The 26,756-nt window shown below is 41.2% G+C and overlaps 1 protein-coding gene across 1 annotated transcript in view; it reads right to left on the bottom strand.

Moving 5' to 3' along the window:
• Positions 1-22,511, bottom strand: part of PRKCH (protein kinase C eta) — a 121,351-nt gene extending 98,840 nt beyond the window's left edge. Inside the window, exon 1 of the mRNA XM_072115821.1 lies at positions 21,860-22,511. Within this exon, the coding sequence (XP_071971922.1) occupies positions 21,860-22,219 (360 nt within the window). The 5' untranslated portion in view covers positions 22,220-22,511. The remainder of the gene's footprint in view (positions 1-21,859) is intronic.
• Between the last annotated feature and the right edge of the window lie 4,245 nt (positions 22,512-26,756).

Genomic DNA, 26,756 nt, shown 5'->3' with positions numbered 1-26,756 from the left:
TCTCCGTAAGGAGAACTCTTATTTCCTGACCCTAGTCACAAGTCTCTCACCCAGCCAAACCAGTTCCCTACACTGTACTGAGGAGACCCAATCAGGCGGAAACAGCGCTGTCTACAGTTGGGAGTCTGTTCCTTCTGGAATAGATATACTGGTTTGGTTTTAATCCCGTATCATGTCATAAGGACTCTTGTAGGTCATACTTGATGTCAAGGGAGCTGCCTTACAAGGTAGCTAAAGAGCTGTGGTTTTCCTTATCCCACCCAGGAAAACTTTGCATATTTTCCCTGCATTCTTTTAAAAAACACAGCCTGAGACGCTCTGGGCTATGTCACCTGAGCACCCATAGACTCCACCTTATACCAATATATGCACGCCCCTTCTGTGTTCATAGTGCCTGGTCCTGAATATTTTTATGTGTGTTTTTTTTAAAAGAATGCTAATGTGCCTGGATTTAACAAAAGAAAGGTTATCCCCTGATGGATATAATAAGTTTGGGACATCTACCGTCAGTACATCTAATGGTAGATATCCTTTAACACATACAAGTGAAGGTGCAGAAACAGCTTGGCAATGGAAGCTCAGCGGCTACAGAAAAAGTGTAAGCTTACTGCATTTTGTAACATCCATTTACCTGTGATTTATAGTAATGGGGTAGTACTATTGTAGTGACAGAAGAGAAAGATTAATTACATATTCATTGTATTCTTCACAAAGGATTCCATCTACAACAACCAGTTACTGAAAGTTATAAGAGGTCAGGACCCCTTATTGTTGACATACATACCATGGCTTCTCTATGTGAATGACTGTCCCTGTAAGCAGGCAGAGGTGTTAGCTTCTGGAAAACCCCATGGGGGGCAGGGCATGCTTTGCCAAAAAAAAAAAAAAACATAACATACAATACTTGCCTACTTCCCTGCTCTGGCTCACTTAGGTACTCTCAGCCTTCTGCTTGTTTGGGCAGAAATTCAGGGAAGAGAGAAAGGCTTTGGCGAATCAGTGGCTGCCTCAGGACATCACAGTCTAAATCACAAGACATATGGACGGAGACTCTTTAAGCAGACACTTCATGATTCCTCTGTGCTTTGAGATACAGTGTGGTGACAATGTGCTTTGATTATCAGGGTACAGATTTATCTACACTTTCATTTAGCTTCTGAACATTCACTAGTATCTGACACATAGAAAAAGAGATGAGACAGGTCAGAGAGGAGATCAATGAGATGGATATAACACACAATGACACTCTGCTAACTCACCTATAACACACATACACACACAGTCAGCTATACTATATCTCAGCTACAACACGCACACAGTCAGCTCTGCTACATGTCTCCTTCCCCTGGTAGAAAGGCCTTATCTTGCCTGTATCTTGTAGAGCAAGTCTGTGCACGCTGCTTGCTGGCAGGAAGGGTCTGTGTGTGAGCTGGCCATGTAATGGAGGGGGAGGGGCAGAGATCACACTGCATCAAGCAGACAGGAGAAGCTATTCATGAGAAGAATCTGTCCTGCCTGACCATAGTAGGTAGAAGATTTACAGTCAGATCTCGGGGCAGCCTATGAACTTGGAGTCGGCTTAGAGACAAGTATTAGTCACCTAAGGTTCCTGGACCCTCTGTACCTTATGGGGCCCTTGCTTAGTTTGTGGAGGTGTAACATAATTATGGGGAGGTCCTATTTAACCAAACAACTTAATAAAAAAATAATTTGCTGTGAAAATGCAATCCAATCAACAAGCAGCCTGTTTTAGAGCAGGGGGTTGTATATGCACAAAAAGATATAAATAGATAAATGCCAATTTATACTGAATCTTTTCCCAAAAAACTGTATCTTAACCCACTCAGGTCCTCCTGGTCTATAACATGCTGTCCGAAGATTACACAGGTTTCCTTTTAGGGGGAGGGAGGGGGGGGGAGATATTGTTATGCTAGAATTGGGTGAAATGTAACATTCTACTATTCTAATACGCATCTAAACTGATACAGATTGTAATTGCCATGTAACCGAAATGCCGATTGATTTACGCAACATAACATAAAGATCATGGGGCATGAATGGCAGAACTGAGTCCGAAATCATGTGACCGCCACTATTTTTTTGTTTGTTTAAGGAGTAGCTTGTACTTATAGGAGAGAACAAGGTTTAGCCCGACTAGTTTACAGGATTATGGCAGGAGGTTGTACATCGCACATTCTTTATTATTAGCAAACTTTAACACTTGTTGTGTTGTTTCTCCTCCAGCTTTTTGCATGAATCCAACTTTGAGACGCTCTAAAATGCTCCGTACGTGTAACAACCGAGTTTAACCACTTATTCAGGACCACAGCCATATTGATTCTACAAAGAGACATTGACAATTCAGTTAGCCATTCCATCCATTAGGAGGCACTGGCATTGATTCAAGTAGTTATATATGCACTCCAATCAGACCAATTGATTCCCCCATTGCATTACATGATCTGGTCAAATTGGGCAACAAGAAGTCAGTTGTTGTCTATTTATCACTTTATGTGTACGTGGAAAACAGGATTCTAAAAACATGTCCGTTTCTGTCAAAAAACTGTACCATATCAGACTTGTGGTTGGATGTGATATTGCATCTGAGCTCCATAGAAGTGAATACCAGCCAGACACAACCCATGAATAGCTACGGTGCAAAAAGCAAATGGCCATGTCTTCCTTCATTTGGCCATGGATCCCTTCTCATACACATCCCCTTAAAAATAAGATGTATGTAACATTAGAGCAACATTGCAACCAAAGATCGAGTAATCCAATTTAAAGTAATCTACCATCACGCTTTTATCTAATAAGGTGCACTAAAAGTCTTATAAAAAAAAAAATAAATAAATTAAAAAAAGGACACAACAGGACTTATTAGGTAGATCCATGATGGTAGGTTTCGTTTAAAGGATTCGTCCAACAAACAGCATTTATTCCCAATTTGTGGATGGGGGATTGTGTGTGGCAGGTATCTGGGATTCTTAGGGAGCAAAGAAAAAAAGTCCCACAATTGTCCCTTATGAAAGGAGCTGTGGTGGAGCATTTCTATAAGAGATGGTTTACACGTACATTACTGCTCTATTTACATGGGGCATTTACAGACTTCCATTATTGAGATCAGTAAAGACCACCAGTGATCTGACACTTCATTTTTGTCAGATGACTACTTTCAACGAGTAGTAGAAAAGAACATAGCACATCCTTAAATTCTTTTCCGTTTCTTTCATTTTAAATCTTGTGTATTTACAACTTCGCCAAAAGGGCAATAATCATATAAGAAGACAACAGATCACAAGAAGAATTACGCGACGTTTCGGTCAAATAGACCTTTGTCAAGCCTGATCTGAAACATCAGTAGTCTGCACGTTTGCCTGGGTGGAGGGAAACACGCAGACTACTTATGTTTCAGATCAGGCTTGACAAAGTTCTATATGACCGAAACGTTGCGTAATTCTTGTGATCCGTTGTCTTCTTATATGATTATTGCCCTTTTGGTGGAGCTGTAAATACACAAGATTTAAAATTAAAGAAACGGAAAAGAATTTAAGGATTTGTGCTATGTTCTTTTCGACTGGATATTTGGTTTGAGAATCCGACAATAAGCACCATCCCACAGCGTTGGAGTGTGGTACCCCTGTTTTTCCATACTTTCAAAGAGTAATCTGGAAAAACATACCCAATGCCTATCCTTAGAATGGCCATCAAAGTGAGACTAAGTGTGACCTGACCAACAGGACCTTTAGTGACCACTAGACCTTCTAGTAAATAGGATGGGAGTTGCCACACATGCATGAAAATTGCAGTCGCAGTCCCGCAATGCAGGGTTCAACTATTTATTCTAAGGATGCTGGTCGATTGGGGGGGGTGGGGTGGAAATCTTATACTGAGGGATTATCCTATGTCTACCAACGCAATTCTCTACAGACATAGTTAAGCAGCTCTCTATGATTTCAGCATGCCAAATCTTAAATAACTACATATGCAGTGATACATCCCCTCCTCCCCTGATGAAAAATACATTAAGAATGTTAGAATATAGATCATCAGCTAAAAATCAAAAAGGAGTTACCCTGCCAAGTGACTGTGTTACCCATATTCCTACATTTACAGGTTCAAGCGACATATCACTGGGCAAAAACTGTTCCAATAGACGTGTATAATGATCTGCAGAGCAGCCTCACAGAAAAACACCATCTGCAAGTATAGTTCACACAACCATATTTTTCTAATTACTTCTTTCTTCCATGCCAACGCACCCCCATTGTTTTGGTGTTAAATAAAGTGGAATATTTCTCATCTTGCGTCCTGTGTGCTGCGCTTCCCCTTAAGTGTTGAGAGATTTACAGCGTCTATCACAATTCTTGTCTGCTGGCCAGATGAAAAGCGCTACATCCCCATTTACTCCATGACCTTCCTATCAAGAGGTTTAGTTGCACATGCAGTTGCTATATTAGATTTATGTCATTGGACTAGCTTTACCATATAACATCACTAGGGGGTGAAGTGCAACATTGCCTTAAAGCAGTGGTTCTCAACCTTTCTAATGCTGTGACCCCGCAGTACAGTTCCTCATGCTGTGGTGACCCCAAACCATGCAACTCGCAGTAAAAATACAGTAAAATTGCGGGTCCGATGGCTTTAGGCGACCCCCGGTTTTGGTCGTTCGACCCCCACTGGGGTCCCGACCCACAGGTTGAGAACCACTGCCTTAAAGGAAACCTACCATGAGAAGTAGTAGATCTACCAATCAGAAGTAGATCTGATGGTAGATTGCTCCTGTCTGCCTCTACCCCAGTATGTAATTTAATAATCCTGGAACCAAACCTAACTTGTTAAAAACTTTTATTTTAGTCATATGCAAATTAACTGCAGAGGCTACTGGGGCATGTACTAGCCTTAGCTCCCAGTGCCCGGCCAGGATAATACACACACCAGTAGCCTTTGCAGATAATTTAAATAGGAGTAAAATTAATTTTTAACAAGTTAGTTTAGGTTCCAGGATTATAAAATTATAGATTAGGGCAGAGGCACGCAGTAGGAATCTACCATCAGTTCTACTTCTGATAGTAGATTCCTCATAATAGGTTTCATTTAAGTCTCACTGGATCCTTGTACAGTGATTACAATGACACTAAAGCTTCCCATAGAACTTGGGATGCCAGAATTGTATGCTGTAAAGTGTCGCGAGAATTGAGGATTAGGAATGCTGGATGTATACATGCCCAATCCCCTGTTGTGCCACTAGGAATGCTGCAGTAGAAAAGTGTGTAGTATTAGCTTTTGTTACTCTTTCTTGGCCAAACATGCACATGAATTTTACAAGTATTGATTCATATCTATAGGATATCGGGTTAGAGCCATGTTTTTCACCAGCTTTAATGGAGTAACAAAAATAGAAATCCACAACCTCACTGTCCGGTTTCTACCTGTAACACAACTGGCAGGAGCAGCATTTAACCTCTCTGTGGTAGGACAAAGGATAGTAAATTTACACCCTCTCTCGTACTGGCTACTAGCCAAAGACAGAGTGTAACACCGGTGTTCTCTGCATGACTTCAACAAGGCGGTTTCTGCAGAAAAAGTAAGGTATAGGTTTACAGTTCGGTTAATTTCCTATTTGTCTATTCATATCTCTATGTGCACTTATTGTCACAATTGCCACTTCAAAAATATTGAAACCACTTGCAGCCTGCTCCCTCCGCTGATAGACAGCCTTCTCCCTTTTCCTGCGCAACTGTATTTATTTCTTATTACAATGGCTGCATTATTTACTGTAGGAATAAAGGGAAGATGCATTTTTTTCTTATATTATGGTCATCAGGACACCATGAGATGAGCTTGTTTACACCATAAATACATGCATACATCACCTATGTTCGGTAGGTACAATCCTACTGAGATATGCATAGAAATGTATTAGGGTTTCATATGTAGTTTCATAGAGATGGGAATTATGCTGTACATGTTCTATCCAGTTATCTGAATGATCCCTCTAAAGACAGCAAACACATTATGAACAGCAACAGCATTGATAATAGAGGGGTTTAAACCACATACCATCTATTTAAAGCAAACCTGCCATCGTGCCATTTTTAGCTGGCGACAAGTTCCAGCAGCCTATGCTATGCAGATTTTAACAATGCTTTTGTCAGCAGTCTGAATCATTTCAGTAGCTTATATTAGTCTATTTAACATTACCTGGCTCCCTGCCAAAGCATATGGAGAGTCCCTGGGAAGAGGGGTAAGTTGAAGACTGTGTGCGCCTGTGTCAGTCTTCTCTCTTCCACTTTCCTCACCCCTCCCCACTTCCTGCATGTGCATTGAGCAGGCAGGGGAGGGAGGGGAAGAATACATGAGGAGATACAGGCACACACAGGCTGCAGTTATCCTCCTCCCTCACACACACCACATGCTGCTACCATAGAGCCAGATACTGTAAAATAAACTATTATAAAGTACTGAAAAGATTCAGAATGCTGACAAAGGTATTTTTGAAATCAGCATAACATAGGCTATTGGAATCTGTCACCAGCTAAAATCAAATTCCTGGTGACAGGTTTGCTTTAATTAAATAAGACACACAACATTAGGCATTAATGAGAACAAAGTCGCACAGAAAAAAAGTTGCAGACAGGTTCATGTTGAGTTGAACGTGTTTAAGCTGATCTTAGATCTGTCTTAGATCTAGAGATTATACTAGACCTGTGATGTGAGTTTTCTCCTGCAAAAAAGTGCATAAATATGCACAAAGCCCTAGAAATATGCATCGTCAGCTAGACAGGCCAAGCAACTTTCTTCACCCAAAGGAGATGTATAAAACAGATAATAGAATTATCTAAAAGCCATGTAAGAATAAAAATAATGTGTGTGCTCCTCTGTTTGAAGAAGTTTTTTTTTAATCATTTAAAGAGAAATTTCACATTTAGGGAGTTGAGGTTTTATAGAATAGACACGAGTACCCAAAGAGAACCTGTCATTACTAAAACACTGTATGGTTTACCCCAATCATACAGAGAGGTGTGCAGTGAAAGTTGTCAAACTTTCACCGCAGGTGCACGGGGCACCGAACCAAGGCAAGTTTTTTTTATTTTACTAGTAGCCATGGAGGGACAATCTGAATGGTGATTTGGGACACTAAACCACCAGTCCATAAGGACCCGTTTAGGGTCCTAAATCGCCATGACAGGTCCTTTTTAACTTCTCCCTCTGTCACACACAGTTCTGAGATTATTCATCAGTCTGCCGCAAGGTTTGATTAGATGTCATAGATCATGAAGCAAAATGGAATATCACCCTCCACATTCAGTAAATCTTTGACTATGTCTGCTATTTTCTGTTATTTCAGCAGATCAACAATGAACAAGCTGCCATGTGACCCAAATGACAGATTTACAGAGTCACATGTGGGTCTTAAAATTGATTTTAATATGAAGATGACCATCGGCATGCCAATAACTCAGAACATATGACCTCCATGTCTACCCTGGCTGGAAATAATCCAATCAATATTAATTGGATGAGCAGAAAACTGCAGATATTGCATTCTGGGGTCTTGTGCTATATTTTCATTACTACTAGAAGTTATACAAGGCTCAATAATTTAGCTTAATGTTCTGAATGTAGTCATAAACTTGACCATAAATAGTCAAGTTATAGATTGACCAAGTAGGTTTTTTCATTGTTGCATTATAAAAGCTAGAACAATTTTCATTTTTTAAGATTTGACTGCGGAATTTATGTAATTACTGTATGTATAGAAGTATAAATGCACTTTTGGTGTTTTTTTTTTAATCCATAGAAAATTTAAGACATAGGGTTTGCACTTTTAAATGATGAAAATGATGAAAACCTACAGCAATTACACTTTTATTGCACCCAAAATTACACCATTTAGTTCAGTTCCTGACAAAGGCAACACAGAAAAATGTCTGCATATGGGCAATAGGAACCTCATAGGAGCAGAGACTTCAATTACATTAGCTCTGTAGTTCTTCCATTAGCTTGTGGTTCTTCAACCACTTTCACAAATCATAAGCCTAGCCCTTTACAAACCTATCCCTAGAAGTGCATGGGTCATTGGCTTTCAATAGATCAATATGATCATCTCCCTTTGGTCATTTTAATTTGTTAATCGGAAAGATTGGAAATAGTCTGGAAATGTAGCTAAAAATGTTGTAGAATGTCAGTAGAATGTACCTAATGAAGAATGCTAAAGGGTTGCACAAGTGGGCAACTTTAAAGCAAAATATCTTAAAGTGAACCTGTCACCAGATTAGATCCCATTAAACTAGTAGCCCTCTCAGGTAGGATATGACATACCTGACATACTGTATCTCACGAAAGATGAGATTCTTATCTTTAATATGACATAAGCACAGCGTTTCTAGGTACTAGGGGCGTCTGAAGTAACTCTCCCCCTGCAGACTCTAAACTTGAATCATTCCAGGAAAATATGACTCTTTTCTGCTCATTTTCACATGACTTTGGAGGTGATTTTTTTTATAGAGATTTGACATAAAAGAATGAATTCTAGTAGTAATAGTAGTTTTAAGGACATCTACCACCAGGATGAAACACTGTATGCAAATGAGCCTGAGGGGCTCCAGGCTCCTTTAATACCCATGGAGCCTGGAGCCTCTCAGGCTCATTTGCATACAGTATTTCATCCTGGTGGCAGATGCCCTTTAATGTGTGTAAAATCTGGTGACAGGGTCCCTTTAATGTAGACAATATACTGTGCTTCCAACAAACATTGTTTTACAGTAAACCCAAGTCATAAAACCCAAGCCTATGATGCAAACACTGGTTGTAGACCACGGCCAAAAGGAATTCTATTGATTCATACTAAAAATAAAACAGAATTGAGCTGTGATTCATTCTTCACCAACTGATGGGTGGTACAAGGGGTCCATTTATTTACCCACCATTCTTCCATACACTTTGGTTTGTGAATAAGATACAGCCCAAATTGTCAGTTAATACCAGGTAAATAAATTGTAACCCCCCCCCCCCCCTCCGCCCCAAGAGATAATCTAAGTTTTATCTGTACATATTAGGAAGCGAGAACACCCATCATTTCTAACAACAGAAGCCTTTTAAAAGATGTCTTAGAAGGGACAGTATATGTAACAACATTGTATAACACCTTGACAGAGTTATAACCAAACAATATCCAAATGTCTAACAAATTAAGTAACCTCAAAACACTTTGGCTTTCATCCCTACATGAGGCATGTGCTTCACATGGAGTGCTTCCAGATTAGCCCTTAATACCCTCAAGCAAAACACTCATCGGTGGTTTGTGCTCCTGGATATTAAATCATGATACAATATAAACATGCAACAAGTTGTCTTCACAATTTCTGAAGACTGTTATTGACCAGACTACGGTACATGACAAGAGGCTGCATTAGACTATTATTTATCACCTTCAAAATTTCCCCAAGATTATTCTCAAGGTAGGGGCACAGTCTGCTCAGTGTAACAGCCTCTGAATCCTGAGCACATAGGGGCTCAGTTAGAGCAACCCATAGTACTTCTAGCTCATTATCAAACATTTAAAAGTTAATTTTAGAAGGAAGAAGCCATGTATAATAAATAAAAGAAGATTACCACAGTCACACTGCCTGGATTTATGAGTAAGTGTCCCTGGATTATCATGCTTGTTCTTGATGGTAAACTTTAGGACACAACATCACCGTTTCATTATATCAAGAAGATTTCCTAAAGGGCTCTGAGGGCGTTAGCAGAGCCCTTCCATGCTGTAGCTTCACAAGCTCTTACATTGTGCAGGAGCATGTCTCACCCTGTCCACTGCTCCCTCTGCACTTCACCCTCCCTCTTCCTGCTGTAATCGCAGGCAGCAGAGGGAGTTTCAGTACACAGTTGGGGAGGGGGAGTCCTTGTAAACAATGTAACAGCTCGTGAAGCTACATCACGGAAGGGCTCTTTTACTGCCCCCACACACCCCCAAAAACCTTCTGATTCATTAGCATAAATTTAAAAGTTGAGTTTAGAAGGAAGGAGGCCAGTATAACAAATATAGGAAGATTACCACAGTCACAGTGCCTGGATCTATGAGTAAGTGTCCCTGGTTTATCATGATGGATTTTGAACGAAGATTTCTTTTTTAGTAATTAAATGACACTGAGAATTGGGTAAGTACAATATGGGGTAAAGAAGCGCCAATCCACTCAGACCCTGGAGCCTTAGGGGGCCAATAGGGCGTCTAAACTCCATACAAGGAGACCCATATGCAGACTCCATTATATATGTTGCCATGACTCTACCAGGGTTGTACTAGTGTCTACAAGCCAGCAGCAATATTCTATTCAAGAAAGCTTTAAATTATATCCAAGGTGTCACATGAAAGTTACAAAAAGACAACTTCACAATGACTGATCCACCCTGTGTAAAATGGTTTGGTCTCAAGAGTTTAAAATATGCAAAGCAAAAATGGAAGTGTGTAGCACAGCGAGACTCTCCGCCTCTGGGGATAGCATGAAGAAAAAAAAAAATAAAAAAAAAATAAATATAATATAATAATATAATATATGTATATATATATTTTTTCACAATTGATAAAAAAAAAGCGATAGCAAGAAAGAGCTCAAAGATACAATAAAAACAATACCTTCTGCAAATGTTGTACATTAAATACCAATAGCCACTACAGCTGCCACATACCTGCTATACACCTAGATCAGGTAAAAGCCAGGAATTATTTCTGTGTAGTTGAGGTATTGGGGTATCTAGAGGGGTTAAGGTTATTTTTTCCCAATAGGTCTACTAGTTATGTTACATATTTAAAACATGAACCTGGGATGAAACATTCTGGTATTTTCATTCACCTATTGATGGGGATCTTCCTTTCAGGACCCACATCTCTCCTTCATGCATTTCATAGACCGAACTATGATTTCTATGACTGTGTAATGCCTCTTTTCACCTGTAGAAGTGCTGTGGGAGGAACTGTACATTTCCTGCTGGTTTTAATGTTTTGACTGTCCAAGTAACAACTTGGGGTCCCAGCAAGTGTGTGATCTATCCTGGTACATACGAGCGCCATCGCAACTATGCCTCGTGCACACAAATGCTGCTTTTGTCCTCAGGCTACCTATATTTTTGTAACACAAATTTATTAGTAGACAATCCCATGTAGAATAAGAAAAGAATGGCACTCACCCAGATGCTGGTAGTAGCTTCAACTTTTGTAGTTTGTTGATACATACTCACAAATTTTACAGAAACAAGGGGAGTAAAGACACGCAGTGCACCCCAAAAGTGGGGGTCACATAACCCACAACTCCTGATGGTGAACTGCAAACTTTTAAAGTTTATTTTAAGTGGCCATCTCCTTGAAGGGCATCCATCACCAGGATGAAGGATTGTAAACCAAGCACACTTACATGCAGATGGACACTCCCTTTTGCAGGATCCACTCTTCTTTTAGCTTCTTAAGCTAATCAATTATGCAAATGAGCCTGAGGGGCTCAAGTCTCCACTGACATCTACAAAGCCCAGATCCGCTAAAGCTCATTTGCAAATTTTTTTTTTTTTTTTCTTTACATCTAACAGGGGCTTAAAAGGGGTTTTCCCACTAACAGGGCACCCTATCAACCTTTCCAGATGGCTGGAGCAGCTGGTCGCACATGACTGATCCTGTGAATACAGAAAACTCCTTTATGAAGCTAAAAGAAGATCGGATACCTGCCAGAGGGGGCACTCGCCAGCATGTAAGTGTGCTTGGTTTACAATCCTTCACCCTGGTGGTAGATGTCCTCAACTTGTATTATGTAGAGCACATTGAAGGGTTATAGACTTAATTTTGAAATGTAAAAACTGCTCAAAAGGTTTTCCCTTCTGTTATACTTGTACTAGGGAATTATTTTTTCATGTTTCCTCCCACTGCCCTGCAAACCCAAAATACATTCACTATTCATAGTAACCTACACTGTTTCCCTGCTTTTAAAAAGGAGACATTTCTATAATAACACAATTTCTAAAACTGCTTTACATGCAATTCCTTCCACATCTACAGCAGAGATAAGAAGATTCACTGGAAATGAATTTTAGGCTGCTGGTAATGCAAACCGGAAACATTGTAATCTTTTTGTAAGCAATATTGTGATACATATGGATAGTATATTCTGTATAATAGTAGCCAAGGATGATCATAAGAAAATCTGTACTCTAGAATTGCAACAAACACAAAAAAAATATACATCTCTCTTAAACTGTTCTCGAGGCAGAGAAACAACCGCAGCTTGGTCTGCATCCAGGAACATGAGAAAACAGCGTGTAATGAGTGAAAGCTACTCTGAAGCCGAAACAATACACAGACATCTGGATCAACCGGTTGGTTCTTTCAGAGACTGTTTCATCTCACTAAACAAAATATCTCTGGTGTCACAAAGGAGTAAATCAATGCCAAGTACATGAAACACAGATGGCAACACCTATGGTCCTGTATTACACTGCTCCCACCACTTTGAGACATCTACTACCCACAATAGTTATAGAGGATGTTAACATTTTCCTAGTTTTCATCTCTCTTTTACCTAAACCTTCTAATAACTCAAAGCAACAACCCACTTCTACGCTACTGGCAAGTATCAACTTTTATCGCACTTGTTTTACTACATTTACATTGTGTTCCTTATGTCATGGAATGCAATGAAGCACAAGACAGAGATGTCAACACACACAAGACCCTCATCTGTGATTGGCTGCCCACACCCTAATGCAGACAGTGGAATCGGACACGTATGTTGGCCCAATCCCACGGATTGCAAAGGAGGGAGTCCTTACATCATACAGGAATATGATATAATAACTTCAATAGTTAAAGCCAGTACTGCCTGGCCGGCAGACGGGAAGTAATTGCGTCATTATTTTGTATGATGTTAGGATCGGGCCAACATATGGACCCATTGGCTCCACAAGTTTGTGTGCAAGCAGCCTATACCACAAGCTTTGATTCTGAAATAACTAAACTCTAGTATGGACAATATAAAGAAAGTGATATAAGGAAGTAACACTATGTAAGGTAGTAAATTCCATGTCCTGGATGAGTGATACCACTGCACACTACATACAGCAGTACATAGGTCACATATTACTTGCTGCCAAGTTTATTCTACACTTTTGTAAACCAGGTAACAAAACTTTTCCTTTTAGTTTTAAATCTCTTCTTTTTATTTTATGATTGTACATTTTTTTTCTGTCCACAATTTTAGGGTTGCCATCTTGCCTCAGCTTCTGTTAACAGCATTTAGTGATCTGCTTTACAGCAGCCTTAGAGCCCCTAAACAGCAAAAAGCTTTATGTAGAGTTTTCTAGCCAAGCTCTGTGCAGATAGGAGGTGAGTACAGTATAAGCTAAGGCATCATTTATTATTAATAGTGGATGCGATGATGGCATTTTCTATATACAAGCGGTCCCCTGCATAAGAGCACCCGACTTACAGACGACGCCTCGTTACAAACGGCCCTCTGGATGTTGGTAATTTACTGTACTTTTGCCTTCCGACTTGCATACAAATTCAACTTAAGAACAAAGCTAAAGAACTTATCTTGTACATAACCCAGAGGCTGCCTGTACAGTACTAATAAATATTACTACACCTTTTCATTAATATAGCACCATCATATTCTGCAGCACTTTACAGATCATGGTGTGTGCATACACATAAAATAAGACATTACAGAAAAATAACAGTCAGATGAAACTATCGGAATGAGCGCAGTGCTCGCAAGAGCTTACAATCCATAACTACAGTAGTTATTTCCATATAACTAAAGTTTATAGAAAGCGTTAATAGACCTTTGTCCTAATAAAGACTTGTCCATGAATATAGCAAACTTCATCTATGGATACACACCGAGACGTTGTGACTCCAAACTCATGCAATAGCCTAGAGTTTCACTGTAGCAGACAGAGAAATGAATTCATCTGCTGTCACTAATGTCAGAACGTAGCGCTGAACGTGTGCAATTTTATAGAGGTCGCTCATCTTTCCCCTCACTGTATTTCATTTATAAGGCGATTATTGCACTTTACGCCTTAGTCCTTAAAGGGGTTGTCCAAGTGTTATAAAAATTTAGGAGCCAGGCCGGGCTTTTTAATAAACCTATACTCACCTCAGTCACTGACAGTGTCCAGCACCGTGATCCATCAGAGCCGTTCCCTTGTATATTTATAGGGGCACCAAGCTGATCTCTGAAAACTTCCGGATGGCCTGGTGAGCCCTGCCGTCTCCTGATACAGCACTGGTACTGGGACGGGTGGGCGTGCTCGGCCGCCCGGAAGTTGATGGAACAGAGTTCTGACTGTGACTGGCGAATACAGCTTTTTTTTTTTTTTTTTTTTATAAAGTCCTACCCCAGTCCGGCTCCTAAATTTTTTACAACTATCGGACAACCCCATTAAATCAAGGACCTGTTTCACAGACAAATACAGTGCTGGGACGGGATTCCTTGCATCATATCAATATACGACACAAAGATCTGGCAGCTGGGAAGAAGGGCAGCAGGGGCTCGTATCATATTGATAAATGATTAAGGAACCCCATCCCCAGCATTGTGGTTGGCCCTGACCTCAACAATGTGAAAGAACCCTTAAAGAGGGAGTTATTTAGTTTGCTACGTGGCCCCTGATGAAAGACAAAAGGTTCCCTAGTTCTGCCAAAGTTCAATAGGTCATTTGTCAATGAGCCCCTTAGAAAAAGACCTAACGGAAAATAATTTTCTGCAAAGTCACTTCTAAATAGGGAAAATGTATTTGCATTAATTTGAGTCAATAAATACGTCAGAGCTGGAGGTCCAGTGTGGATCCTCTAGTGATGGGACAGTCCAACCATACTGGTACCAGGGGTGGATTTACCATTTCTTCAGTCTGAAGCAAATTTACGTCTCAAGGAAAGCATAAAACAAACAAAGAACGCGGGTATGGCTTCCTTGCACCATAGTGTGGTGCCCCCCAAGCTTTAAGAGCAAGTCCAGCCCTTGCTCAGGGGAGTGACAAAATTTTTTTTTATCAGACTGGACATGTGTGGTCTATACTAAAATGCAGTTAGGAGAGACTGGTGCATTCAAATGATACATTTTCTAGTGGCCGTGATTGGTATTGCACCTTGGTTTTCCTTTAAACTATGCCAGGTGACCAATGGACACAACATCACAGGTCTGTAAAGTGAAAGCAGAACTCACTGGCTGATCAGGAGCAGTACCAACTGTTTGACCTACTCCAAGAAAGCATCTTCGGTATATCTTGTTAATAACAAACAAACAAAAAAAAAAAAAACACATGAATAAAAACTAATTTAAAAAAAAAAAAAAAAAAACATTTGTTGAAGTGTATCTTCCACTCCATTTCAAATAGATTACTAAGAATCCATGGGAACTTCCACCTAAGCGAATGATAATTTACTATTTTATTACACTCACCTAAAACAATATTTTCTTTGGGTGGAGATAGTCTCTAAAAATCACATAAAAAGCATGAACAGACCTGTGTCTAATACAGACCAGCACAACATGACAGCAAATACTGGCCTTTTATTACCACTTCACATTATAGTAATTGACAATATATATACACAATACATTATTCAGTTTACATGCTTAGTCATGAGAAAACAGCTGAGGAGGTAACAACGTGAATAGATTTCCAGGCTTGACGTCATATTGGTCTAATAGATCTTGTAGATGCCTTTCTGCAATGCAATGTATCCACGGTGGTTATTCATTCCTTTTATTCTTATGCCCTACTGATCTGCATTAAATTGTAAATTTGCATTTTAGATGATCTTTTATGTTATATTATCTTCATAAAAAGTAAGGGTCCATAAGTTACCGGCTACAGGTAAATGAATGTTTGAGACTTAATAGCTCTAGGCAAAGTCCATCCTATCACTGACTATGTGTAATACAGTTGTGAGATCACAAATACATAGTATAGAGAGTAGGTTTTGACGTAGTATTTGAGGTAGTTTCATAACTTAAAGGGGTTATACCCAGCGGTGGATTATATTACAGGCAATTTGGACGTTAGCCCGGGGCTCAAGCCTTCTAGGGGGCCCACGGACACTCAAACCACCCACCAAATGTACATCTATTCCTGCTCTCAATCGACATGTACACAAGAGCCATTTCAGAACCTTTGAAGGTCCTCCAAAGGTCCAGAAACCGTTGATTGAAAGCAGGCAGAAGGGATGTATCCTCCATTCCCCAAGAAGCTTGATTCTAGTGCCATATGTAGGAATTGATTCCAATCTTCTAGGGGCTACAATAATCATACAGCCCAGAGCCCATGGCAGTCCTAATCTGCCTCTAGTTGTACCACATTTGCAAGTTATCCCTATCCGCAGCATAAGGCAGTGGTAGAGAGACCCACTATTTTATTAAATACTTATTACTCCTTGCTCTGCCACAGATTTCAATGATATTGGCATCTCAGGACACCAATACCATTGAAAGAAGGAGGGGAGTTTTCCTCTAGGCCCCCTCCATAACTGGAAAAATCAGGAGCTCCAATGAGAATGTGACCCTCTCCAGGCTGCCTGCGACTGCAGAATGATACCTTACCAAGGATGCTTGGTAACAATTTGTGCTGGGGGAGTGCTCAAAGCAATAGGGTTCGCCACCATTGGCATAAGTAGCTGATTGGAAAGTGTCCAACTTCTGGAACCCCACTGATCACAAAAGAACAATACAGACAACAGGGGTCTAATATTCACTAAAGGGTGTATTGGTACATTTAGCATGTGGCCTGCCATTCCATTGATTAGTATAGGAGTCTCGCAAACTGCTGAGCACAGCGCTCAGTTATCTTCTGGACTCCCACTTACTCTCTGGGTGCAGTCAAACTTTTTGATGTGTTTTTGAACGCATCCATTATTTTTCACAACTCTTGTTGGGCGCTAAAAGAATATATATTTTTTTTCTTGGTATTCAAACAAAGTCAGTGGCTTGTTTGAATTCTTGCTCTCCCTGCTATTGTGCACGCTGTCACATGTGGTGCTTGCATTGCCTTTAAAAATGCAATGTAATCGACCCCTGGAAATGCAGATACAATCGGTAATCAGCACCAGGCGTTATTTGTGTTTATAAACGCAATGTTAGCGTGTATTTGACCAAACCCTTCAAACGTGATTGTATACGTTACAAAACACAGACCCCTTTGAAAAACGCAAATGCAGATCTTACAAAACGCAGTAGAGTAGTAAAGTCAGATTCTTACCAATCAGCTAATCCTCTAGCCACAAGCAAATTTGGTACAAGCCAATTTATTTGACAAGTTTTACCTTTATAATTATTAACTGCACCAAATGCAGTTTCCAAACTGAATGAAGTTCCTTACAGTCAGGAAGTAAGAGCACTCCTTATGGAGACTTTGCCGATTATGGCCGTCTTGCAGGTGTACTGAGACTTACAGCCATTGATGCTCCACTAAGCGATTCTGGGAAATATGCAAATTCATTTTCCAGGATGATTTTTGTAGTTCCTTAGTGAAGTTATGATTAACGCGAGATTTCACATATGATGGTATCTAATTACCTGACAATGATTCAGCATCTCATGACTGAAAACACAGGTTCTTGTCCAGGATACTAACATATGGCTGCTTTCTTTTGGGATCAGTTGCACAGGTTGTGTGCGGTTTTGTGGTTAAGCCTCATTTACTCCAATAAAGCAAAGCTGCAGTAGCAGACACAACACATGGGCTGCTGTGGTGCAGTTTCTGGATGATACACGGATTTCTAATATTTGACAACTTTATTTAATCCAGTGTGTGCACTCCAGGGAGGGGATGTAGATATATTTCGGCTATATCCTGCAGGATCCTGATGCAAGCTATAGCAGCAGAGCCACGTGAGTCCTCGCCCCCTTGGTGTGGGAGAGGTGTAGGGGCAGAAAAGGGGCATGTCAATAGCTATTTTGATTGATTACTATGCTTATTTATATAGTGTAATAATATTGTGTGTATTGGTCAGATTAAGAATATAGGATTAGAAATAGATATATCCATGTCTTGTGTTTGAGGTTTCATTTCTCCGGTAATGAATAATGGAGAGCACATACATGGCCTCCTCTTCACCTGAACAGAAGAGGTACAACTCACCTTTCAGGCCGTGTTCACACGTTGTACTTGAATAACATTTTGAAATAATATCGGGGGAAGAGTTACTCCTGAACACAGTTACGTTTAGAGCTAAACACTTACGCTTTTTTCTTTAATATGTTGCATTTGCACAATGCATTGGTTGACGTGAATTAAATATTCTGTTTCTCCAACTATTTTAACAAATGCAGTGACTTGTTGGATTTGTGTTCTTGCTTTGATTTCTCCTTATCCCTTCCACTTGGCTGCTTTGAAAATTGCAATGATAAAGGAGCCTTTGGAAAGGCAGACAAAATGATACGCTAAGATACCACGTGGGAATCAACTCTCAATTTATTCATCAATATCCCTTGGTTATTAATGGGGAGAGGACCCAGGTAAACCTGGGCCCAAACTTTTGTATCAAATTAAAAAACTTTTGTCTCTTGACAACTTAAAATATTACCGTGGATTATCAACAGCAGTGAAAAAACAACAATTAAAAATTACAGTTCAGTTCTATGAGCTACGTGAACCAGGGCTCAATGACATTTTCATTTATTTACCTAAGTGTGACAGGGGGACATTACGCTTGTGTGACAGTGACCTTTAAGAAAAAAAAGGGAATCTACCATTTCTAAAAAAAAAAAGGATTTTTGAAATGTCAAGGTGACAGAAGATTTGATTGGATGTCATAACTTTACTGATCACTAAAATGATAGGGGTAAACTGAACTGGAAGCCCCTTCATCTCAGATTCTGTAGAAGGTTTCTATGACATGTCACATCTAACATTGGAGGAGGGGGAAGAAACCCGGGTGGCCCCAATGGTTGCCTAATCCTGACTTCATCATCAAAGTCACATGTACCTAATGAGTCTGGGCAACTTTAACTTTTATTGCTCCATTATCTTCCTAAGTATACAACCAGACCCAAAGACAACATATGGCTTATCTTGGTAAATATTATTAAATCTATTAAAGTATTGTAAAGTTCTGATGTTGAATAAACAGGGTAATGGGAGGCAGTAAATACAAGTTTCGAATAGTTTCCAGGATAAAAGAAAATATCATATTTTTGAAAAAATTTGTATTGTGGCTTCTCCAAATCTCTGTCTTTATCATCCCTGGATAGTCGTGTTATTTATTCATTTAAGTGCAACCATTGCATATACTGTAGTAAAGCGTCAGATCATTTTCTAAATGCAAAGATCCACCTAGATTAGTTTTCTATAAACCCCACAATAACTATTGGACTTGTAATATTTTTTTTTCAATTTTTAAATGTCCTGCCCACAGGGTAACATTCACACTGCTGTTGCCCGCCCGTACCATAGCGGGCAACGGCAGTGCACGGGGAGAGGAGGAGGAGGTGAGCGCAGCTCACCCCCGCCCCTCTCCATAGGGATACATGGCGCACGGCGCCGTATTACGGGTAAAGATAGGACAGGTCTTTTTCCCGGGTACGGATCCGCACGTGTGCTGCAACGTACCGCTCCCGTAGGGCGCCGTGCGCCCATTGCCGTCTATGGGGGACGTATATCGGCCGTATATACGTTGGCCGTATATACGTCCCCCATACTGTAGTGTGAATGTAGCCTAAGGCTGCATTCTCCAGTGGCGTTGATATTGCTTTTTGAAGCGCAATACAACAGCTGAGGAGAGGAGGTTGACCCAATTACATTGCAGTTAACATTTGAGTTTACAAATGTGTTAATATTGCATTAAAGTTTTCTAAACACAATTGTAAAGGAAACCTACCACTACGGATCTGCACTTTTTAGGGCTAATCCTTTACTCCCCTCTATCTTTGCTCATCTTTAATCAGGGTAATATGCACATTTTCTAAAGAGGCTACTGGGGCGTGGAGTAGCCGGAGCTGAGGCTACATGGCGCAGCTACTCCGAGCCCCAGTAACCTCTTTGATTGTACTACCCATCCATCTTCAGCGCGCAGCTACAAGGAGCTACACACACTTGTCCACGAAGTCAGAGTTCTGCTCATGTGCAGTAGCCCCAACTTTGGAGCCAAGATCGAGCAGCCGCTGGCCTGTGTTTTGCGCCACGCCACGTGTGAACGCAGCCTCAGTGGTGATAATCTCTGACATATCAATGATCTCACCTGGAAGGCGCCTTCCCATGTGGCGTTTTTTCTTGTGTTTTTAAATGCATCCAAAGCGAAAGCGGGGGGGGGGGGGGATGTTTGACCAAAACGCATATGGATATTTCATTGGAAACGCATGCATTTCAGACAAACCCCCCTCCAACTTGCGTTTTGGATACGTTTAGAAACGCGAGAAAAACGCCACATGGGAAGGTGCCCTCAATTCTAAAAGTGCGATATGATCATAGAGCCCAGACTTTACCAGTGTGCTAGGTTTCCTCGCTACACTTTCATCCCATTTTTTGGCTCCGTTTGCTGTGAAACTGTGGCAAAACAAAGATTTGCTACAATTCTGTAATTGTAACAAAAACCAAGTAAATCACATTGCCGTAACACGACCTAAGCAAAGGACCTAGCGAGCGCCTGGAATTTACTATAAGGCACTTTCATACGGTCATTTTTTGTTTAGTATTTTGAATCAGTTTTTGGAAGTCAAAACCTAAAGTCAGCCTACAGCCATGTTCACACATGGTATTTTAATTTTATTACTAGTAAGGTAACTCTGCGTTACCATTAGTTGAAGGAAACGCTAGGTTAACTTAACATGTGATCACAGGTGCAGCCTTTAAATTGCTTCTCAAAACATCACGTGTGAGCGCAGCCTCAAACCAGATTTTTCCATTTTACCTCCTTGTAGCGTCTACTTCTGGGCTGACAAATACTGATGAAACACCAACCATCTACATGTGGACCTAGGCCCATTGCCCATGAAAGGACAAAAAACTCACTCCATACACTGGAGAGATTTCCCAGACCAAATCTCGAACCAACATGCTGAGTTAGGTCAAGTGGCTCGTCTGGGGAATCCCTGGAGTGCACCGAGTGAATTTCTCAGACTGATCTCACCCTTTGATAACTGGCCTCAATGTCCGGAGGTTGAAAAACCTGTCTGCTTTCTTCTAACCCCACCTGACCATAGTTTGTGCCAGTACTGAAGCTCAGCTCTATACAAATGAATTGCGCTTAGTTACAATACCGTTTTTTGGTAGAAAGCAGCCATGTTTTTCAGCCTTTGGATCACCCATTTAAGCCAAGTTCACAATTTCCTCAGGGGCTCCATAAGGTGCCTTTGTTGGGAAACTCCACTAGAAGCTAGAATAGGGACCAAATGGACCTCAGCTGTCCGCATATTAGTCTGTGGGTTGTTTTGGGCTCTCTTGGTTCCAATAATTTTTAAACAGCTAGCCTCACGTGAGCATAAAGTAGCGTAGGATAAGTCTAAACACCCAATAAGTGAGGCTCAACTCATGTTTACTAGTCCTTTTATAACAGCTAAAAATGTCAGTACCATATAATGTATATATTCTGCATATACTAAAGTACTCGGATCTTCTATAACATATAGAATATGAAAACTCTACCTTAAAATCGACCTGATTTGTGCAAAGTGGTTTGATAGATTTCAGCGAACATCTCAAAGTAAACTATAGAATCTGATATTTGGGGACAGGGAACATATACTGGTAGTAACATTATGATCACATCTATAGTTCCCTTCAGTTTTACTCATAATTATTTCAAGAACCTATTCACTACTGAAACAAATAAAACACAGTATCGCTGGATATTTGGGGGTCACTCCTGACTTACCCAGCCTTCAAAGGAGTCTGTGGGTCCACAGTTTCGTAGAAGCTCCTGAAAACTGAGGCTGCAGTTTGCCACAAAGTCATCATACCCAATAGGGGTGTCATGGAAGACCGCCAACTCCATCTTGCTCCCCTCGCATATAGTAACACAGAACTCTTCATTGTAGGTGGGTCTGTTAGTCCTGTGCTTGGTGGTGGTCTTCCCAATGGCGCATTCATCCACATTGATGGTGATGTAAGGATCCAATAAACAAGAGCCTTTCTTGAACACTGAATGCCTCAGAGACCACCTGGTGGGCTGCAGACCCACTGCTTCACCTATCTTGAGTTTCAGATTTCCATTGAACCTCATGGTCCCGGCCATAGACCTGGTGGGTGACACTCCTGGGACAGGTGAAGGAGATGGAAGTTGTAGTCAGTGTGTGGCTGCAGATCTCCCCATGCCAGGGGCACCTGTGTGCAGGTAGGTGTCAGCCTGCATGCACAGTGGCTGAAGTTTCCCTGCAGTGCTCAGGGGTCCGGTGCAGTGGGCAGCACACAGCGCACTGATCACAGTCCTGCTGCTGCCTGCTGTGCGCTCACAACCAGGAAGCCCGACACTGCCTGGAGCACACTGCCCCCAGCGGCCGCTCTGTGCACGGCAGCCCACGCTGACAGCTAAAGTGACAATTAGTGAGCGCTTTCATTCTTCCGCAAATATAATCACTCCTGGCGCCCTCTAGTGGTCCCTTAGAAAACTTCTACTCGAGTTTGTGTGGAGATCAATCCTACTACAAACATTTAGACATGTGACAGCTTTCCCACAATCCTGAATGGATATATCTGCCTACATAAATTCAGAGTACAGACTATGGCCACTTTCACATTAACATATGATTTCTCCAGCCCTGTATTTCTGTGCTGTATGAATCCGTATATATACTACACGTATGTCACTGTGGGCTGATGACAAATGATTGATGGCTGACCGAATGCATCTCCCTCATGTTATGATCTCCCAGGATCAGGGAGAGGAGAGGCAGGGCCCCATAGCAGATGTTTGAATGAGGCCTCGTAAACCCTTAGAAAATATATACATTTGTATACGCAAAGATTTATAGCATTTATAAGCTCTTACACACATTTATGCACTGATAAATATGCTATTCAATGTGCAGCATAATATGTATATAATAGTGCACATCTTCCATTATTTATTGTGTCAGATCAGATGCCGGGGCCCCCTGACACTGTGGGCCCCATGGTGGCTGCTATGGCGGCTACCGCTGTAGTTACGCCCCTGCCCAGGATACTGCATGTATATGTACGGCAGCATACGGTGCACAAGCATCTGCAGCACATAAGCAACAAGTATTTTAAACGTTACCAAAGACTTTTATGGGGCGTACATAATTACTAGAGAAAATAGGAAATGCTCTATATATTTTTTTGTCTCGCTCACGGTATGGTGGGCAATACAGCCATGTAAGTGGATGTGGCCATAACACTCAAAGAACACATCCTAGATCTGAACAAATTAAATATTGTCATTGAATACTTTGTTTTGTACAAGGTTGAATTTGCTGACAACAAAATCACAAAAAAATGATCAATGGAAATCAAATTTATTAATCAATGGAGGCCTGGATTTGGAGAGACCCACAAAATGAAAGTGGAAAAACACACTACAGGCTGATCCAACTTTCATTTAATGTCTGTAAAAAAAGACCAAATAAGGCTCTGAATTGTGTGTGGCCTGTAAGTGCTTGTATGATATCACGGGTGCTCCCGCTACCTCCCTCCCAGGTCACATGCACACCCGTGGTTCTCCCTGTGCCCCCTCTCCCCTGCAGCAGCCTCCCTAACCTGTCCACTATCCTCCTAGGAGGTGGGGACGCACATGCTGGCATTCTGAGATTTAAAGAGCCAGCACGCCAATATTTGGCGCTGGCCGGCTGTCCTTCCTGTATAAATCCCAGAAAGCTTGTCCTGTATGCTCCTTGTCTGTATTGTGATTTCCTATCGTGACCCTGGTTGCGTTACTGACTACGATCCCGTGCTGCCTATCCTCGACTACGTTTCTGCTATCTGACTTAGTATTTCACCTTGGCTGCCACCACGGACAATGTTGCGCCTGTGGAGTGGCCTGGTGGTAAAACCCTGCAGCAAGTCCAACCCGCTGTGCAGCGGGCTCTGGTAAAAACCGGGTGCCACTTGGACTCCGCTCCCAGGTGTCGGCTTACCTCATTGTCCGCAGTGGTCCAGTGGGTCCACTACCCCTCGTGCCTGACATATCACCACCCTACAATGCCTCGGCATGATCCTAATGAGGTTGCGGATGGTCTCCTGAGGTATCTGCTTCCAGAGCTAGACTAAAGCATCCACCAACTCCTGGACAGTATGTGGTGCAATGTGACGTTGTTGGATGGTTCGAGACCAGATGTCCCAGATGTGCTCAATTGGATTCAGGTCTGCGGAACAAGTGGGCCAGTCCATAGCTTCATTGCTTTCATCACGAAGCCACATGAGTTCTAGCATTGTCCTGATTAAGGAGTAACCCAGGGCCAACTGCACCAGCATATGGTCTCACAAGGGGTTTAGGATTTCATCTCGGTACCTAATGACAGTCAGGCTCCATGAGCACATGGAGGGCTGTGCAGCCCTTCAAAGAAATGCCACCCCACAACCTTACTGACCCACTGCCAAACCATTCATGCTGAAGGATGTGGCCGGCAGCAGATCACTCTCCATGGCTTCTCCAGACTCAGTGAACCTGCTTTTATCTGTGAAGAGCAGGGGCACCAGTGGTGAATTTGCATTTGCATATTTGTGGCTGCTGGAAGTCATTTTGCAGGGCTCTGGTAGTGCTCCTCCTTGCACAAAGTGGAGTTAGCATTCCGACTGCTGGGTTGTTGCTCTTCTACAGTCCCCACCACGTCTCCTGGTATACGGGCCTGTCTCCTGGTAGTGCCTCCAGCCTCCAGACACTACCAAACAGACACAGCAAACCTTCTTCCCACAGCTCGCATTGATGTGCCATCCTGGATGAGCTGCACTGCCTGGGCCACTTCTGTGGGTGCCGAAGTGTTGTAGGGAGGTCAAACAGGCACATGGAGACCACAGACAATGCTGAGCCTCATTTTGTCTTGTTTTACTTACATTACATCAAAGTTGCATCAGCCAGTAGTGTTTTTCCAGTTTAATTTTGTGGTCGACTTCAAATCCAGGCCTCAATTGGTTGATAAATTTGATTTCCATTGATGATTTTTTTATGATTTTGTATTCAATAGAAATATTTCATTCATTCAGAACGCCTCTTCATGTGCAATGTATTACAAGCATTATGGACTCTCGGGATAGGTATGTAATATTACCCCTGTACAAGGCATTGGTTCGGCCACACCTGAAATATGGCACTCAGTTCTGGGCACCGGTCCATAAAAAGGATGCACTGTAGCTGGAGAGGGAATAATGAAAAACTACAAAAATGATAAAGAGTATGGAGGGTCTAAGTTATGAGGAAAGATTAAAAGGGGACATGATTAAAAGGTACATATAAAAAATATGGTGGAAAGTTGCAATTGAACCTGAAATATCAAAAGACATGGTTTAATTACCAGAAGAGACAAGGCTTCTTTACTGTAAGAACTGTGAATCTGTGGAATAGCCAGCCTTAGGAGCTGGTCACAGCAGGGACAGCAGAGAGCTTCAAGAACTCCCTTGATTATAGCATGATTATAGCATTGATGGTTATTTTATAATATAGAATTGTTTCCCTTACATCCCTTCCTCATTCAATCCCTACCCTTCCTTGGTTGAACTTGATTGACATGTGTCTTTTTTCAACTGTATTAACTATGTAACTAACTAAAATTTGTCACATTTTGATTGATTTGAGATTTAATTGAATGTATATATGTAAAGCCACTTGCAGTGTGGCCCCTATGTATAATGGAGACAGCAGAAAAAGTTCCTGACGGACACCAGTGGCAGCAAAAGTCAAAATATAGGGCAGTTTGAACTCTAACTTTCCTAATTCTTCTTTTACTTCCAAATCTTTTATTGGAAAGAAAGGCAAAGATGATACAATATACAGGTTCCACAGACAGCATATCTTTCTTATATCATGCTTATAAAGTGTGAGCTGCAATACCAGACTGGTGTCAGATGAAGCACTGTTCAATGGGTAAAAGCATAGCCTCTAGACCCGATCTGTTAGCCTGCCAAGGAGTGCACCATAATTAATGCACACATCCACTAATATACAGGCGGTCCCCTACTTAAGAACACTTGACTTACATACGACCCCTAGTTACAAACGGACCTCTGGATATTGGTAATTTATTGTACTTTAGTCCTAGACTTCAATGATCAGCTGTAACAGTTATCACAGGTGTCTGTAATGAAGCTTTATTGTTAATCCTGATTCTTATAAGAATCTAACATTTTTAAAATCCAATTGTCACAGAGACCAAAAAAGTTCTGGCTGGGATTACAATGATAAAATATACAGTTCCAACTTACATACAAATTCAACTTAAGAACAAACCTACAGACCCTATCTTGTATGTAACCCGGGGACTGCCTGTATATAAAGTATATAATTAGAGGGATTAGCATGGATTTTAGGAACTATTTCTAGTAATAATAATAATTATTTATTTCTATAGCGCCATCATATTCCACAGAAGTTTACATATCTTTGTGTACATATACAATAAAATGTTACTACAGAGCAATTACATTTTTTTTAAATATAGAATTGGGGCCCTTACAATGGTAAGGAAATCTGTAATATGGGACTGCACCAGAATGTTTGGTAGTGGACCCACTGGACCACCGCAGACAATGACGTAAGCTGACACCTGGGACTGGAATGTAAGTGGTAGACGGTTTTCACCAGAGCCCACCGCAAAGTGGGT

Source organism: Engystomops pustulosus, chromosome 7, assembly GCF_040894005.1.
Source record: "Engystomops pustulosus chromosome 7, aEngPut4.maternal, whole genome shotgun sequence".
NCBI classification, from domain to species: domain Eukaryota; kingdom Metazoa; phylum Chordata; class Amphibia; order Anura; family Leptodactylidae; genus Engystomops; species Engystomops pustulosus.
Note: the sequence above shows the minus strand (reverse complement) of the source record. Positions and strands in the feature narration are given on the sequence as shown.